Here is a 17,237-nt window from a genome sequence, read left to right as displayed (position 1 = left end):
CGCATTCTCAGCTCGCTGCAAGCTCCGCCTCCTGGGTTCATGCCATTCTCCTGCCTCAGCCTCCTGAGCAGCTGGGACTACAGGTGCCCACCACAACGCCCGGCTAATTTTTTGTATTTTCAGTAGAGACGGGGTTTCACTGTGTTAGCCAGGATGGTCTTAATCTCCTGACCTCATGATCCGCCCGCCTCAGCCTCCCAAAGTGCTGGGATTACAGGCATGAGCCACCGCACCCGGCCACTTTTCTTTTTTTTAACTCATTATTTCTCAAATTTGCTTTCTAGCAACAATTTATCCTTATTTACGGACTTCTGAACTATAAGGCCAAAGAATGCACGATTTATTAGGTATTGAGTGCCTTCAATGTGTAAGCTACTATGAAACAAATAGCTCATTAAGACAAAGGGGAAGATTTTACCTCCTTAAACACATTTTTTCAGGGAACCAAAAGTACACACTGATGACTACTATTTCATTAAATGCATATTTTTCTTACCTATTATTCATGAGTGCATTTCCAAATGATCTTCTATTTGATAATACATAGTCTAGTCGTACATAAATGAAAGTACATTTCTCTATGTATCTCACAATTCCGTCTAAATATTCTCAAAATTAGTTCTTTTCTTTTTTAAATCAGACAGGGTCTTGCTCTGTCACCCAGGCTGGAATGCAATGGTGTGATCAGAGCTCACTCCAACCACGAACTCTTGGGCTTAAGTGATCCTACCTCAGCCTCCCAAATAGCTAGGACTACAGGCATGTGCCACCATGCTTGGCTAATTTTTTATTTATTTATTTTTTTAGAGATGGGGTCTCACTATGTTGTCCAGTCTAGTCTTGAACTCTTAGCCTCAAGTGATCCTCCCACCTTGGCCTCCTGAAGTGCTGGGATTACAGGCATGAGCAAACATCATGCCTGGCCTAGTTCAAAGTTTTAGTAAGATTTTATCCATATCCTTTATTCCCTTGTTAATTAAACTCTAGGAGATCCACTTCTAAGGAGAATGATTTTTGCAATCATCTTGTAATAGACTAAATTTACTGAATTATTTTTATAACTTAGTAAAAAATTATACATAACATTCCATAGTCAACATATCACAAAGAACAATGAAAAAGCCAAAGATGAGATGAGAAGAACTTGTTGATTAATTTTCCAAGATGAAATAAAAGTAGAAAGCAAGAAAAGTAAATTACAGATTTGTTCATTAGTGGTTAAATAAAAAAACACCCAGAAAATTAAAAGGAAAAATTAATGATGTAACTCCATGTTCAAGGACTCTTCTTAATTATTTACAAAAATTATCAACTAAGGACACATTTATTGAAAATCATGACAATAAGTTTAGTGAAATATCCTTTACTTCAACTCCATGTTCAGTACTAATTCAGAGGCCTATGCCACTGATAGTTGGCCCAAAATTATAGGCCAAGAAAAACATTAACTTTACACGCAATGCAATGAGGATGTCTGAATAAAATCTCTTTTCAGTTTGACATCCTAATAGTCATCTGACCAAATAATGTCAATCTCACATCAATTGTTAGTTTTAAACCATATAATCCAGAAACAAGGTTGGAGAACTAGAGTCTGGAGATGATATTTCTGTCAGTATAGGTAAATAGATTCCTATCCTAAACATCTCAAAGAAAACAATTTATTTCAACTTTATTTTGCCATAAGTAGTCAAGAAAATTTTCCTTATTTTAATGTGAGATACACAAATATCACAGATTTGTCCAATATAATATGAAAAAAAAAATAAGTACCTCTCCCAAGAGCTGCTCTTCAGCAGCAGGGCTCTCCTCCCCATCACTCTGTGCTACTTGGTCAGAGTCTTTAAGAGCCTTTGGTACACAAAACAATTACAGGGGAAGGTGAAGAATGTAGCATTAAAAGGCTATTAGTGAACCAGGAAGACAAAAGACCCAACCAACAACATTCAGAGCTAGTTTAATCATAAGAAGCAACAGTGAGTAAATTTATTTGAGAAACACCATTAGAGGAAAAGCAAAGAACTATTACTGCTAACACTTTCCCATTCTTTTTTTTTTTTTTTTTTTTTGAGACCGAGTCTCACTCTGTCTCCCAGGCTGGAGTTCAGTGGCACAATCTCAGCTCACTGCAACCTCCGCCTACCAGTTCAAGCAATTCTCCTGCCTCAGCCTCCCAAGTAGCTGGGATTACAGGCGTGTGCCACCATGCCCAGCTAATTTTTGTATTTTTAGTAGAGACAGGGTTTCACCATGTTGGTCAGGCTGGTCTTGAACTCCTGACCTCGTGATCCACCCGCCTCGGCCTCTCAAAGTGCTGGGATTACAGGCATGGGCCACCATGCCCAGCCCACTTTCCCATTCTTTCCTACCAATTTTTTTTTCCCAGCCAAAAAAAAAAAAAATTTATCTTAAGTATTTGAGTAGTCATTAATTCTGTTTTTCCTCCTTTACAAAATTCAAATATGTATGTCAAGAGAAAGGAATGCTCTACCAGCTAAGCTCATGCTATTTTAAAATGAGAATTATTAACATTAAAATATCTAGAATAAGCATTTATTTTTATACCATAAAGCATAAAACACAAATTTCTTAAATGATATTTCCTTCTTTGTTATGACCTAGCCAAAGTTTTAGAAGGTAGCTACTTTTAAAGGCCTTCTTACCACACTGGCTTCATCCACTTTGTTCAAGGCCAAAGCAATCTGAAATAAAAATAACAGCTCACCTACTACATGGAATTCTATTTCAGAGCATCCAGCAAATGTTCACTTCTTGCTTCTCACTGGTGAAAATCCACAAAAGTTCTTATAGGAATAGTGTGTTTAAAAAAACAATAAAAGCTATGCAGAACTGGTTCTCCATGGTTCTAGCTTCTTTCACATGGAAGTAATTAGAAATAATCCGACAATCATTCTATTTCCTCATTTTTTGCCATCAGGCATGCAAGTAAAACTTTCATATCAATCTCTTACAAGCCTAAAAAAGTTACAGCCTCAAGAAGTTTAGACTACGAATAAAGTTAAATATAAAACTCTAAAGGAGTGAGCAAAGACATAGCCACTAAGCAGTGGGGTTGTGATGTGATCTTAGTTCTGCCTCACATCAAAAGAGCACTAATCTTCAATATGCACTTAGAGTGCACAGTATACCTCTACCACACATGCAACAACCTGCAATGCTACAGAAAACTCTAGCCATTTCTAAAGAATGATGAAGGGCTAATACAAGTTACATAGTCATTTATCAATATGTATTCAAAACTCTGGCAACCGCTGTGGGTAATGATGGAGAATAAGAAAAAGAAAAAAGAAAAAACGCTGGCAACCAAACACAAATTATTATTAAATGTTTATTGGGTGATTTGAGATAATCTGTGTAGTACTTTATTTTCTAAAAGTATGATTCATAAATAGCATGCCATCTAACTTTCCCAAAAGTTTACCTTCTTTCCTAGATCTTCTTTTCTGTATCCTAGAAGTTCAAGGTATTTTCCACGAGAATCATCCTCAAAGTTTACCTTTTAAAAAACAGACGTATTCTTAAAACAAAGATGTACATTTAAAGGCCAAATTTTTATAAGAATGAATCAAATTCCAAAGAGAATTATTAAAAATATCTGAAGTCTACATTCTAAAGATTCACTGTTAGAAGGAATCCAAAGAATAGTGGGTTTTTTTGTTTTTTATTTGGAGACCCAGCCTCAGGAGGTCCTGAGAACATGTGCCCAGAATCATTTTTTTTAAATAAGTTATTTTTTAATAGTAAATATACTAGTAATTAATTATCCTGGTTGAATAAAGCTTACTTTTGAACACTAATTTTTGTAATTACTTATGTCCAGAGGTTATGTCCAAAGGTTAAACTGATACAAAACTCAAACTATGTGGAATATTCTATGTCCTAAAATTCTTTCCCAAAATTATTACAAAATATAAATTCTTTAATTTTAGACTTTAACCTAACTATTCAAGACTGCTTTACCTTTGAAAAATCAGTACTGTATAAAGAAATAGACATTCCAGTGGAGGTGAAATGACCAACCAGGAAATTCTATTTGTTATTCTATTCTAACTCCTCTTAAAGTAAAAGGAAAAATGCCTCCAACCTCTCTCCTCTATTCCTCTTCCTCTTTTTCCATTTTCCTTAACTAGATCTACTATAGATATTAAATATTCTGTTTCATTATAGTAAACTCTATGTACTCATCTTCAAAATAGGTATGCTGACAGTGTCACTCTCCTCTAAACAGATCTTTTTTTTTTTTTTTTTTACTTATTAAAAATGTATTTTGTGTTACACTTTTCAAAGTAGAGAAGGAAAAACTCTGGACATAAGTTAGGTTGTATGCTCTTTATAAGGCTTCTTAATTTCATGACGAATTGCTGAAATCACACTTTTTCAATTGTTTCTTTAATAGGAAGACAGGTTTAGAATATAAAGGAACAGTTAAATTTGCAGATAATGAAATAATATAGCTTTAAATAGCAACTTTACCTTCAAAAAGGACCACACATTTTTCTCAAATTCAGTCAGAGAAGCATCAATTTTTTTTTGGCAATAATTGATAAATCCTTGTGACTGCACAGCCTGCTGAAGCTGGTCTGATCGGCTGAGGAACTCCTTTTCTGTTACAACCTGACTAATGAACACATGGTGCTGCTGCTGCTGCTGCTCAGCTCCCTGATGAGAAGGCATTCTGACATTCTCAAATGTAACCAGTTTGCCTCCAAACTGTAAAAGAGAGAATGAACAAACTCAGTGGTTAACCCAAGGATATGGCCCAAAAAAGTGCTTATAAAGTGGCCTAAACAGATAATCTGGATGAAATTAGTTGATATGACCTCTCATGTGCCACAGTCTGACACCATTTCAATTTCTGTTCTAGATGAAATGTACTTTTTTTTTTTTTTTTTTTTTTTGAGACAGCGTTTCGCTCTTAGTCACCCAGACTGGAGTGCAAAGGTGGGATCTTGGCTCACTACAACCTCTGCCTCCTGGGTTCAAGTGATTCTCCTGCCTCAGCCTCCCGAGTAGCTGGGATTACGGGTGCCGGCCACCATGCCTGGCTAACTTTTATATTTTTAGTAGACAGGGTTTCACCATGTTGGCCAGGCTGGTCTTGAACTCCTAACCTCAAGTGATCCACCCAGATAGAGAAGACCAGATAGGACGATGAGAAGATTAAGTAGATCCAAAGAACAGACTTATGAGTGACATAAAACATATTCAAAAGTCCATTTTAGGAAGATTAATCTTGGAATATGTAGTAGAGATTAGAGGGGAAAAGACAAGCAACGAATATGAAATCAAGCTATTAGAAGTCTGGCATGAAAGAATTAGGCAAAGTATCAGCAATGTAAAAGGAAGAAACAAACAAACAAACAAACAAACAAGTACTAGAGAGGATGCAGAGAAACTAGAACCCTTGTGCACCATTAGTGAGAATGTAAAATGGTAAAGCTGCTATAAAATGGTATCGAGGTTCTTCAAAAACTTAAATATAGACCCATCCTATTATCCAGCAATCCCACTTCTGGGTGTATGTCCCAAAAAACTGAAAACAGGATCCCAAAGTGATAATTACAAACCCATGTTCACCACAGCATTTATTCACAATAGCCAAAAGGTGGAAGCAACCAAAATGACCATCAAATGAATGGATAAAGAAAATGTGGTATATATATACAATACAATATTATTTGGCCTCTAAAAAGAAGTAAATTCTGTCATGCTACAACACAGATAAACCTTGGGGACATTAAGCTAAGTAAAATAAGCCAGCCACAAAAAGACAAGTACTGCATGATTCCATTTATATGAGTAATTTAAAGTAGTAAAACTCCTAGCAACAAAGTAGAATGTGGTTACCAGGGATTCAAGGGAAAGAGGAAATGGGGAGCTGTTGTTCAAGGGCACAGAGTTTCAGTTTTGCAAGATGAAAAAGTTCTAGAGATCTGTTGCACAACAACGTGTATACAGTTAACACTACTGTAGTACATATTTAAAAATGGTTGTAGTGTATATTTTAAAATGGTTAAGATAGTAAATTTTACATTATGCATTTTTTACAATTAAAAAAAGCTGGCAATTAAAAAAGAAAGCTAAAAGGATGAAAAGGAGGGAGGACACTCCCTGCAAAAAGAAAAGAGGAAAGAAAAGAAAAAGAAGGGAGGGAAGGAGGGAAAGAGAGAGAGAGAGACAAGGAAGACAAATTTAAAAAAAAGGGAGGAGGGCTGGGTGCTGTGACTCATGCCTGTAATCCCAGCACTTTGGGAGGCCGAGGCGGGTGGATCACCTGAGGTCAGGAGTTCAAGACCAGGCCAGTTAACATGGTAAAACCCCATCTCTACTAAAAATACAAAAACTATCCAGGTGTGGTGGCACGTGCCTGTAATCCCAGCTACCCAGGAGGCTGAGGCAGGAGAATTACTTGAACCCAGGAGGCAGAGGTTGCAGTGAGCTGAGGTTGTGCCACTGCACTCCAGCCTGGACAACAGAGTGAGACTGTCTCAAAAAAAAAAAAACAAACAAACGGGGGTGGAGGGGGGAGGAATATAAAGTGCTGGCTACACAACAACAATGTAAATGTACTTAATGCCATTGAACTGTATATTTAAAAACGGATAAAATGATCAATTTTATGTATATTTTACCATGATTTTTTAAAAAGGGAAAAAAAGAGTAGGTTCCAATTTTTCAGAGAAACCATTTTGAATGATGAAATACCCACAAATACACCTCAAATCCCAACTTAAACCCCGATTTCTTCCATCAGAGTGACCCTATAGTAACACTTTGGTATAAAAAGTCCTTTGTGCCTATGGACCATAAAAACAAAATCCACCTACTGAAAAAGAGGCACCAACAGGCCTTCGAATCCACTTGGGCGGCTTCTTTAGAGGCAGCACTATACTATGCTGAGCAGTCTGCTGTGGAATTTGTAATGGAGGAAGGGGCTGTCCTGTGCCAAAGGGATCAAGATTCCCAAAAGATGATGAAAGCTAAAAAAGATAATAATAATAATAACATGAGAATCTGACCATACACAAACCAACTTTCATTTTTTTCCAGTCATCTCCAAAAAAATTTTTGGTCACAACTGTCCAATTAACCAGCATTGTTAATCAGTGAAGTCATTTCAAAATATTACACAACACACACTCTTTTCAGGCATTATAATAGAAAACTTTAATACTTCCTATTACCTTGTCAACTTGTTTCTGTCTTAAACCATCTGTGCTTCCTCCCATGATAGAATAAACACTGATACGCCCATCAAACGAAGCAGCTGATAAGACAGCAGGATTTCGGGGACACCACTGAATATCGAAGCACCACTGTGTGTTGGTGGGAAGTTCATATAACACCTAGGCCAACAAAAAACAAACAACAAAACTCAGAAAATGGTATGGCCACTTTGTAACCAAAACACCTGAATTAATGTAGTCAACAAGTATAGCTAAATTGAACATTTTTTTGTAGAAAGTATCTTTAGCCAGGAAAAAGAATACTAAGATTTTTTAAAGTGCAAGAATGATCCATTATGATGACCTATTCTGATTAACAGGAATGCAACTTAAAATTTCAATCAGATTTGAATAAACACATTTTAAAAACTGAGGCTTTTCTGTGTTCAAAATAGTGGATGCATTTGAAAGACCAGCACACTCTATTAGAGGCAACATTTTTTTTTTTTTTGAGACAGGGTCTCGCTCTGTTGCCTAGGCTGGAGTGCAGTGGCAGGAACCTCAGCTCACTGCAACCTCCACCTCCTGGGCTCAAGCAACTATTCTGCCTCAGCCTCCCAAGCAGCTGGGATTACAGGTGTCCGTCATCATGCCCGGCTAATTTTTGCATTTTTAATAGAGACGGCATTTCACCACATTGGCCAGGCTTGTCTTGAACTGCTGACCTCAAGTGATCTGCCCACCTTGGCCTCCCAAAGTGCTGGAATTATAGGTGTGAGCCACCGCACCCGGCCTAGAGCCAACTTTTTAAACTGTAAAAGATTAGTGATGTCCTGTCCAATTGTTTTTGTCTGGCAAGACCCAAACAACAACCATATTTAGGTTACTTGAGGATCAAATTTTAAAATCAATCTTGAGAAGGAAGAATTCACTAAGAAATCTGACTTTTAATCAACAGAGAAAACATGTACTATACACACCCTTCCTATCACTGCAGAATCCTAACAGAATTCGGCATTAACAGCTTCCTTTAGAAAGAAAATGACAGAGAAAGAACTATAGAAAATGACCTATATGAGGCCAGGCATGGTAGTTCATGCCTATAATCCTAGCACTTTGGTAGGCTGAGGTGGGCAGACTGCTTCAGCCCAGGAGTTCAAGACCAGCATGGGGAACATGGTGAAACCCCACCTGTACAAAAAATTACAAAAAATTGGCCAGGCAACGGTGGTGCACGCCTGTAGTCCCTGCTATCTGGGAGGCTGAGGTGGGAGGACTGACTGAGCCCGAGAGGTCAAGGTTTCAGTGACCCATCACGGTGCCACTGCATTCCAGCTTGGGAGACACAGCAAGACCCTGACAAAAAAATAATAATAGTACTAAAACAAATAAATAAATAAATAGAAAATGGCTTATATGAAACCTTTACAATGTAATGCTTGTTGTGAACTCAAAGTTAGTATGGTGGTTAACTGCTACTCATAGAAGCAACATCTTAGGACTTTACGAAAAGTCAAATGAACTTAACTCTGGCTTCATGTGACCTTCTTTATCCTTTTTCTTTTTTTTATTTTTGAGACAGGGTCTCACACTGATGACTAGGCTGGAGTGCAGTGGCGCAATCACAGCTCACTGGAGTCTTGACCTCCTGGGCTCAAGCGATCTTCCCACCTCAGCCTCCCAAGTGGCTAGGACTACAGAACACGCCACCATACCCAGCTAGTTTTTGTATTTTTTGTGGAGATGGGGTTTCACCAGCCTGCCTTGCCTCCCAAAGTGCTGAGATTATAGGTGTGAGCCACCACACACAACCCATGTGACATTTAAAATGTTTCATGTTATTAAAAAATAGAATTAATTGAAAAGGTATTTAGCCTGCTCATGTCTTTGTTATTTATTTTGTTTGATAAGATATGTGGTTTGATAAAACTTAGATCATTTATCTATCCTTTATTTGCATTTGAACAAAATCCAATTTTTTATTTTTTATTTATTTATTTTTTGAGACGGAATCTCGCTCTGTCACCCAGGCTGGAGTGCAGTGGCGTGATCTGGGCTCACTGCAAGCTCCGCCTCCCAGGTTCACGCCATTATGCCTCAGCCTCCCTAGTAGCTGGGACTACAGGCGCCTGCCACCACTCCCGGCTAATTTTTTTGTATTTTTTTTTTTTTTTTTTTAGTAGAGACGGGGTTTCATCATGTTAGCCAGGATGGTCTCAATCTCCTGACCTCATGATCTGCCCGCCTCGGCCTCCCAAAGTGCTGGGATTACAGGCATGAGCCACCGCACCTGGCCAACAAAACCCAATTTTTTAGTTGTAACATGTACTAAAAGTCTCTTCCTTCAAAGTCCAAGCACACACAACTAATCACAGGCAAAAGTTCATCTAATTAAATTATATAACAGAGAAAATGATAACAGAATAGTAAGTTCCATGAATTTTGAATTTACTTGGCAAGGCACAGTATAAAATTAAGATTTTTGTTATTTGTCCTACAAATGATATGTAGTAAAATTTATTAATTTTTTTCTCTTGTCTCCCCTAACATTAATGATTCTATATTCTCACATTGTTACATCCACAACTCTTAAATCAGAAACCAAATAACTAAAGGGCTTGTTTTAGATGAAAACTTACCAAAGACACTCTATTTTTATTAGCATTCCATCAAACTACATAAGCACTAGCAATAATCTACCTTCACATAAAAAAGATAAAAATATAAAAGCTATAATTTATATTCTTGTTTTATCATTCAGAAGAGAGATTGGAAAACTATATCTACCGATTTCCAGAATTGAAACAGGATCCTCAGGAACGGTAAAGCAGGCAAAAGATGCAAACCTTGAACAATCCTACATCGAAGATACTGATTCCCATAAACCACATGTGAAATAAATCAAAGTATTTCTGAGTCTAGGTAATAAACACATTATTGGAAATGAGGAGGGGATGGTTACTAGTTTAAAATATACTATTTTAATTACTGATTTTTCTGGTTAAAAAGCTGAGCTTAGATTATGTTCCTGACAAAATTGCTGCCAAATAAACACTGCACACACACCTCCACATACTTTTCACATAGTAATCCACTAAAGAATCCACATAGAAAATTTCTTATGTAGCCAAAAGTAACATACTACAAGGGCTACAAGGTTGAGAAACATTTCCTCCCCATACCTCTCCTGTGTTTGGATTGGAGCAGAGAATCTTAGCATCTTTTCCACAGCTCAGTAACAATTCAGGATCTGCCATGCTCCAAGCAATTGCCAAAATCCCCCTATAAAAAAACATAAAGGAACAAGAAAATTTTTAATCTTGAGAAAACCAAATCTCAATTATTTCTGCCTAGGTTTTGTAGATTCACACACTGTTAACAGAAATACAATTAAATGCAAGAGTTTCAATGCCGGGCGCGTTGGCTCACACCTGTAATCCCTGCTACTCAGGAGGCTGAGGTAGGAGAATCACTTGAACCTGGGAGGTGAAGTCTGCAGTGAGCTGAGATGGCGCCACTGTACTTCAGCCTGGGCAACAGAGTGAGTGAGACTCTATCCCAAAAATAAAATAAAATAAAATAAGAAAAACAAACAAAAATAAAATAAAATAAATGCAATATTTTCAGAGGCAATTTAGTAATGTATATGCTATCTGATCATTACAAAGACATAGATGTTCAATATAGTGCAGTGTATGACAGCAAAAAAATGCCCGAGTATTTCACAATAAATTATAGACCACCTTTCAATGAGAAAATATGTAGATAAAAATTATTCTGTACACTTTGGGAGGGCAAGGCAGAAGGATTGTTTGAGGCCAGGAGTTCAAGACCAACCTGGGCAATATAATGACACTCTGTCTCTACCAAAAAATTTGAAAATTAGCCAGTTATGGTGGCGTGTGCCTGTAGTTCCAGGCATACTCATAAAGCTGAGGCAGGAGGATTACTTGAGCCCAGAGGCTCATGGCTGCAGTGAGCTATGGTGGCTCTATCCTGGGCAAATCAGCAAGACCCCATCTCAAAAAATATACATATCAGTTTGTGGAAATCAACTTCTTACCATTAGATGGTATTCATGATTAACGAAAAAAGTTATCTAACTATATGCACAAATTATCCCATTTGTATAAAAATTATATTGAGATTATACATGCATACACACACACACACACAGGTAACTTAGATAGGTACAGTAAAATGTTTTACCTATGGATGGGCATGAAATCTAACTGCAGTAAGTCCTTACTTAATTTAGAAACTGTGACTTTAAGCAAAACAATGGATAACAAAACCAATTTTACCATAGACTAACTGATAACTGACATAAACATTACGTTCCTATGGTAGCCTGGCACGGTGGCCCATGCCTGTAATCCCAGCACTTTCGGAGGCAAAGGTGGGCAGATCACTTGAGGTCAGAAGTTTGAGACCAGCCTGGCCAACATAGTAAAACCCCATCTCTACTAAAACTATAAAAATTAGCTGGGCGTGGTAGTACATGCATGTAATCCCAGCTATAAAATTTTTATAAAACTATAAAAATTTGCTGGCATGGTGGCTTGTGCCTGTAATCCCAGCTACTCAGGAGGCTGAGGCAGGAGAACTGTCTGAACCTGGGAGGCAGAGGTTGCAGTGAGCAGAGATCTTGCCACTGCACTCCAGCCTAAGTGACAGAGCAAAACTCCGTCTAAAAAAAAAAGTTCCTATGTCCTATGGTGTATTTCTGGTCACGAAAACATCACCAACATGTTCAGAAAATAAACAAATCAAGTTCTTTGTAACGGCAGCATGATACCTGGCATGGTTTTCCAGGACACGAAGTGGAGAGGAAGCAAATCGAAGATCCCACATCTGGATCACTGGTAACCGGTCATCCTCGGAGGCAAGGACCATCTGAGTAGCAACATCAGGATGCCACGCCAACCCAGAACAATGCATCTGCAGATAGTTATGGTTCACATTTTATGAATCAAATTACTTTATGAAAAGTCAAACTACAACGAGAAATATGCCTTTATTGAAACAAATAGTGAAAAACATCAGCTTTGGCTTATTTTATTTATGATTTATTTATTGTCGGCCAAGCTGGAGTGCAATAGCGCCATCTCAGCTCACTGCAACCTCCACCTCCCCCAGGTTCAAGTGATCCTCCTGCCTCAGCCTCCTGAGTAGCTGGGATTACAGGCGCAAGCCACCGTGCCAGCAAATTTTTGTATTTTTAGTAGATATGAGGTTTTACCACGTTGGCCAGGCTAGTCTCGAACTCCTGATCTCAAATGATCCACCCACCTCGGCCTCCCAAAGTGCTGGGATTACAGGCATGAGCCACCAGGCCTGGCCTTAGTTTATTTTAAACAACAAAACAGAACAAAATGTAAAACTACTAAATTTTATTGAACAGTCTTAAACAGTAGTCTTAAAAGTAAGATATTTGAATATTTTCTCAATTCATGCAGCTATTTGATACACACAAAACCATTCTGAGTCAGAATAACTGTATACCAAAAATGAGTTTTACTATCAAAACTGTAAGTATAGAGAAAACATTTCATTTTATTTATTTTTTTGAGATGGAGTCTCGCTCTGTCACCCAGGCTGGAGTGCAGTGTGGCACGATCTCAGCTCACTGCCACCTCTGCCTCCCAGGTTCAAGCGATTCTCCCGCTTCAGCTTCCCAGTAGCTGGGAGTACAGGTATGCAACACCATGCCTGGCTAATTTTTTGTATTTTAGTAGAGAAGGGGTTTCACCATGTTGCCCAGGCTGGTCTTGAACTCCGGAGCACAGGCAATTCGCCCACCTTGGCCTCCCAAAGTGCTAGGATTGAGCCACTGCGCCCGGCAGTAGAGAAAACATTTTATGCACATTTAAAATACTTTCAGAAAAATGAAAAAAACAAAACAAAACAGATAAAAGATTAACACATACAGGCTGGGCGTGGTGGCTCACTCCTGTAATCCCAGCACTTTGGGAGGCCAAGGTGGGCGGATCACGAGGTCAGGAGTTTGAGACCAGTCTGGCCAACAAGATGAAACCCCATCTCTAATAAAAATACAAAAATACACCAGGTGTGGTGGCGGACGCCTGTAATCCCAGCTACTTGGGAGGCTGAGGCAGGAGAATTGCCTGAACCCAGGAGGCGGAGGTTGCAGTGCCATGATCACGCCACTACACTCCAGACTGGGTGACAGAGTGAGACTCCATCTCAAAAAAAAAAAAAAAAGAAAAAAAAAAAACCCTTAAAAAAATTAACACACACACAAGACACAAAAAAACCCCACACTTTTCCTCTATTTTATCAGAAAAATCAAGGCAAAATATCTTAAGCAAAAACTACCATTTAAATTTTCATATGGAATAAATTAGCATTATTAGGAACTATCTGCAAGTTCAGATTCTATTAAATGTTCCACAAAATGACTAAAATGCTTCTGGTATGGTTTATTCCATTGAAACTTCTGTTTTAAAACTCCTGATTCACTTGAAAACAATACTCTGTAGAAGTGTTCTCCCAAATAGTTTTTTTTTGTTATTGTTGTTTTTAAATTACATATGTATGCTCTGACTTTTGGCAAACTTATTTTAGAAAATGTCAAACTATCCAATGCACTCATTAACAAAAAAAAAAGGCTCCAAATTATAACTAAATTACTTTATAGCACCTAATGACATAAAAAAATTAAGATACCTAAAAGGTTCAGAATTTAATTGCTCTATGGGTAGGTGCTGGAAATATATTAGCTCATTTTAGCAGTACCTCATCAGAGGAAGAGATGAGGCCAAGAGGTCAAATATTACAAGTTCACAATGATGAAGTTCCCAGCAGGAAAAATTTTTACATTCTAAGAAAAGCTAAAGATGAATTAAAGAGTTGCTGCAATGGCCGGGTGCAGAAGCTCATGCCTGTAATCCCAACACTTTGGGAGGCTGAGGCAGGCAGATCACAAGGTCAGGAGTTCGAGACCAGCCAGACCAACATGGTGAAACCCCATCTCTACTAAAAATACAAAAATTAGCTGGGCATGATGGCGCGTGCCTGTAATCCCAGCTACTCGGAAGGCTGAGGCAGGAGAACTGCTTGAACCCAGGAGGCAGAGGTTGCAGTGAGCCGAGATCGCGCCACTGTACTCCAACAGCCTGGGTGACAGAGCGAGACTCCGTCTCAAGAAAAAAAAAAAAGTTGCAGCAATGTTTTAAAACAGCTAGCAAAGCAAAACAACCAGTATATCATGGAATAAGTTCCTTGATTAACCAGTCTCTCTTCATCATTAATAATATCCAACATATTTATTGGGAATTTTATGATTTTCCCTTAGAGGAAAAAAAAGCAAACATTCATTCTAATGTGACTGATTAATGAAAAAACAGGATTTGACTTCACAGAAATTTGATTTGTTGTTAACTCTGACAAACAATATAGGAATACCTACAGCAGAAATACAAAATGTTCATCACAAGTCAATTACATACTTACTCTGTTACTATGGTCACTGACTTTGATGATTGGTTCATTTTTTCTAAGATCCCATACGGTGGCCCGGCCACTGGGACTGGCTGATGCTAAAATATGCTGAACTTGTCTGTTCCATGCAATGCAGCTGATATCTTCTGGCGGCTACAAGGAAAAAACAGTTAATAAAAACTGTTTCTCTATTATAATCAAATTTAACTGTACAATTGGATCCTTCATTTTGAAAAGTGTATTACTTAAAAATCTGATCCATTTATTCCTCAAATTTGCTTTATAGTCCTAAATCTCTATATTCTCAACACGTACAATTATACGACTTACAATGCAGGTACATGCCACTTCAAGTGTATTATCTTGTTTAATAATATCTCATTCGACAAGAATTTTATTGAATTCCTGCTATAAACCAAGTACTGTTTCTTTACTTTGCAACTGCTGCAAGGTAGATTATGGACCACAAAGTAGATGTTGGTGACTATGACAGAAAACTAGGCAGGGCAAAATTACAGCCTAGACCATTAGCAAAATACCTTTATAAATGGTAGTACATATGCTATCATTATGCTACCTCTCAGATTGCCAAAATGTTAGAGCCAGTTACAATGGCTACTCAAGTTGGATAGCCTATACAACATAAAGAAACTCAAAGGAAGAACAGAAGACTGTTGTTACCAAACTCAATAGAAATACACAAGCAAAGGGCTTGAGGTATTTATTTTAAACCTTGACTCCATGGTCTTGTCTGAGTGTGTTTTAAGAAGGTTGGTTGTTGCTAAAACACAAAGCAACTATCACACAAAGAACAAAAATAATTATACTATATCTAAGACAATTATTAAGGATTTTTGTTCATTTTGTTTACTACTGTATGCCTAGTACAATGACCAGCGTCTACCAGGTGGTAGGTACTAAATAAATACTTACTCTTGAAGGACTCACTGATACTTTGAAGAAACATATTTATTAATACTTTACTGAAGAAAAATCAGTAACATCTAAACAATGATTTTAAACATATATGTTTTGTGTGAGAAGCCTTAAAAGTGAAATAAGTAGGTTTAGAAGAACTACTTTTGACTTTTTTTATTACAATGATCAAAATCAATATAAAAATACCTGTGTTTTGGCTCCTGGTGTCATTGGGGTTGCAAAATTATTTAGATCCCATATGTAGATTTCAGATTCATTAGCACCAGAAGCTACCAGATTAGTCTGCAAGAAGAAACCATAACTAAATAGCACTTATGAATAATTAAGAAAATTCAGAATAACTCAGTTCAGTGCTAGAAAGATATTAGATGTAGCATACGCAATTATTCTATTTAATTTGAAAAGTGAAAAACATATGCATGAATTTCTAAATTATGCATAATTATTTCAAAAGTTAAAGTTTTCTAGAAAAACATAAAATTCTACTTAACAAAGACAAAAGATGTCTACTGAGAACAAATTAATTTTAATGCAAGATATTATTTTAAAAATTATATGGATAAATTCTTTTTTTTTTTTTTTAAACGGAGTTTTGCTCTTGTTGCCCAGGCTGGAGTACAATGGTGCAATCTCAGCTCACCACAACCTCTGCCTCCCGGGTTCAAGTGATTCTCCTGCCTCAGCCTCCCGAGTAGCTAGAATTACAGGCATGCACCACTACTCCCGGCTAATTCTGTATTTTTAGTAGAGACGGGGTTTCTGCATGTTGGTCAGGCTGGTCTCGAACTCCTGACCCAGGTGATCCACCTGCATTACAGGCGTGAGCCACCGAACCAGACCGGATAAATTCTTAATCAGTCATGCAGCCATGTGAGGATTACTGTTTATATTTTTGCATCTCTGGAAGGAGATTTAATTATAAGATTAAAAAGGTCATCAATTATTGCTTTCAGAAAAAGCTGAATCCTAAAACTGTGGCATCTTTCTCAGGATACCTCAAAGCCAGCTTTCAGAGCTGAATCAATACAGCACTAGTAAAATCTCTTGTCATAACTCTTCACATATTTCTAGTTCATATACACTCAATCTTGTTCCAGGTGGCAATATTTCTAGGTTTTCTCTGGTACATACCTTAAGGGTCAAAAAAAACCTGAAATTGTAATATAAAGTACAGGAAGATAATGGGCTTCATATACTGACCTTCATCCACTACTATTTACTCTTACAAATTATTCTCTACCAGTTGGCATATAGCTAAAAAAAAGAGAGACATTCTATGGTAGTAGCTACCTATAACACAAAATACTTTATTAAAAATCATCAGCTGTTTAATACAATTAACAAAGGAGTTACCTAAGGAGCAGATACCACAAACTATAGAAATGAAGGCTGGGCACAGTGGCTCATGCCTGTAGTCACAGCACTTTGGGAGGCCGAGGAGGACAGACCGCTTGAGCCCAGGAGTTCGGGGCCAGCTTGACTAACATGAAAAAACCCTGTCTCTACAAAAATTAGCCAGGTGTTGTGGCTCATGTCTGTAGTCCCAGCTACTCAGGTGGCTGAGACAGGAGACTCGCTTGAGCCCAGGAGGTCAAGACTGCAGTGAGTTATGAGCCACTGCAGTCCAGCCTGGCAGAGGGAGCAAGA

At 37.8% G+C, this 17,237-nt stretch overlaps 1 protein-coding gene across 39 annotated transcripts in view; it reads right to left on the bottom strand.

The window, feature by feature from the left end:
• SEC31A (SEC31 homolog A, COPII coat complex component) overlaps nucleotides 1-17,237 on the bottom strand; it is a 76,540-nt gene that overhangs the window by 43,326 nt on the left and 15,977 nt on the right. For 15 of the 39 annotated variants that reach the window (XM_032148896.2, XM_032148927.2, XM_032148938.2 and 12 more), the window contains 10 exons: nucleotides 15,777-15,872; nucleotides 14,664-14,804; nucleotides 11,986-12,128; nucleotides 10,370-10,469; nucleotides 7,206-7,367; nucleotides 6,849-7,001; nucleotides 4,495-4,731; nucleotides 3,443-3,517; nucleotides 2,664-2,702; nucleotides 1,774-1,851 (listed from right to left, as the gene is read on the bottom strand). In XM_032148896.2, coding sequence (XP_032004787.1) covers nucleotides 1,774-1,851; nucleotides 2,664-2,702; nucleotides 3,443-3,517; nucleotides 4,495-4,731; nucleotides 6,849-7,001; nucleotides 7,206-7,367; nucleotides 10,370-10,469; nucleotides 11,986-12,128; nucleotides 14,664-14,804; nucleotides 15,777-15,872 — 1,224 coding nt within the window. The remainder of the gene's footprint in view (nucleotides 1-1,773; nucleotides 1,852-2,663; nucleotides 2,703-3,442; nucleotides 3,518-4,494; nucleotides 4,732-6,848; nucleotides 7,002-7,205; nucleotides 7,368-10,369; nucleotides 10,470-11,985; nucleotides 12,129-14,663; nucleotides 14,805-15,776; nucleotides 15,873-17,237) is intronic. The other 24 variants (XM_032148954.2, XM_032148961.2, XM_032148969.2 and 21 more) reach the window with 3 other exon arrangements.

Source organism: Hylobates moloch, unplaced genomic scaffold (genome assembly GCF_009828535.3).
Source record: "Hylobates moloch isolate HMO894 unplaced genomic scaffold, HMol_V3 SCAFFOLD_2, whole genome shotgun sequence".
Classification (NCBI taxonomy): Eukaryota; Metazoa; Chordata; class Mammalia; order Primates; family Hylobatidae; genus Hylobates; species Hylobates moloch.
This window is presented reverse-complemented; position numbering and strand designations above follow the sequence as displayed.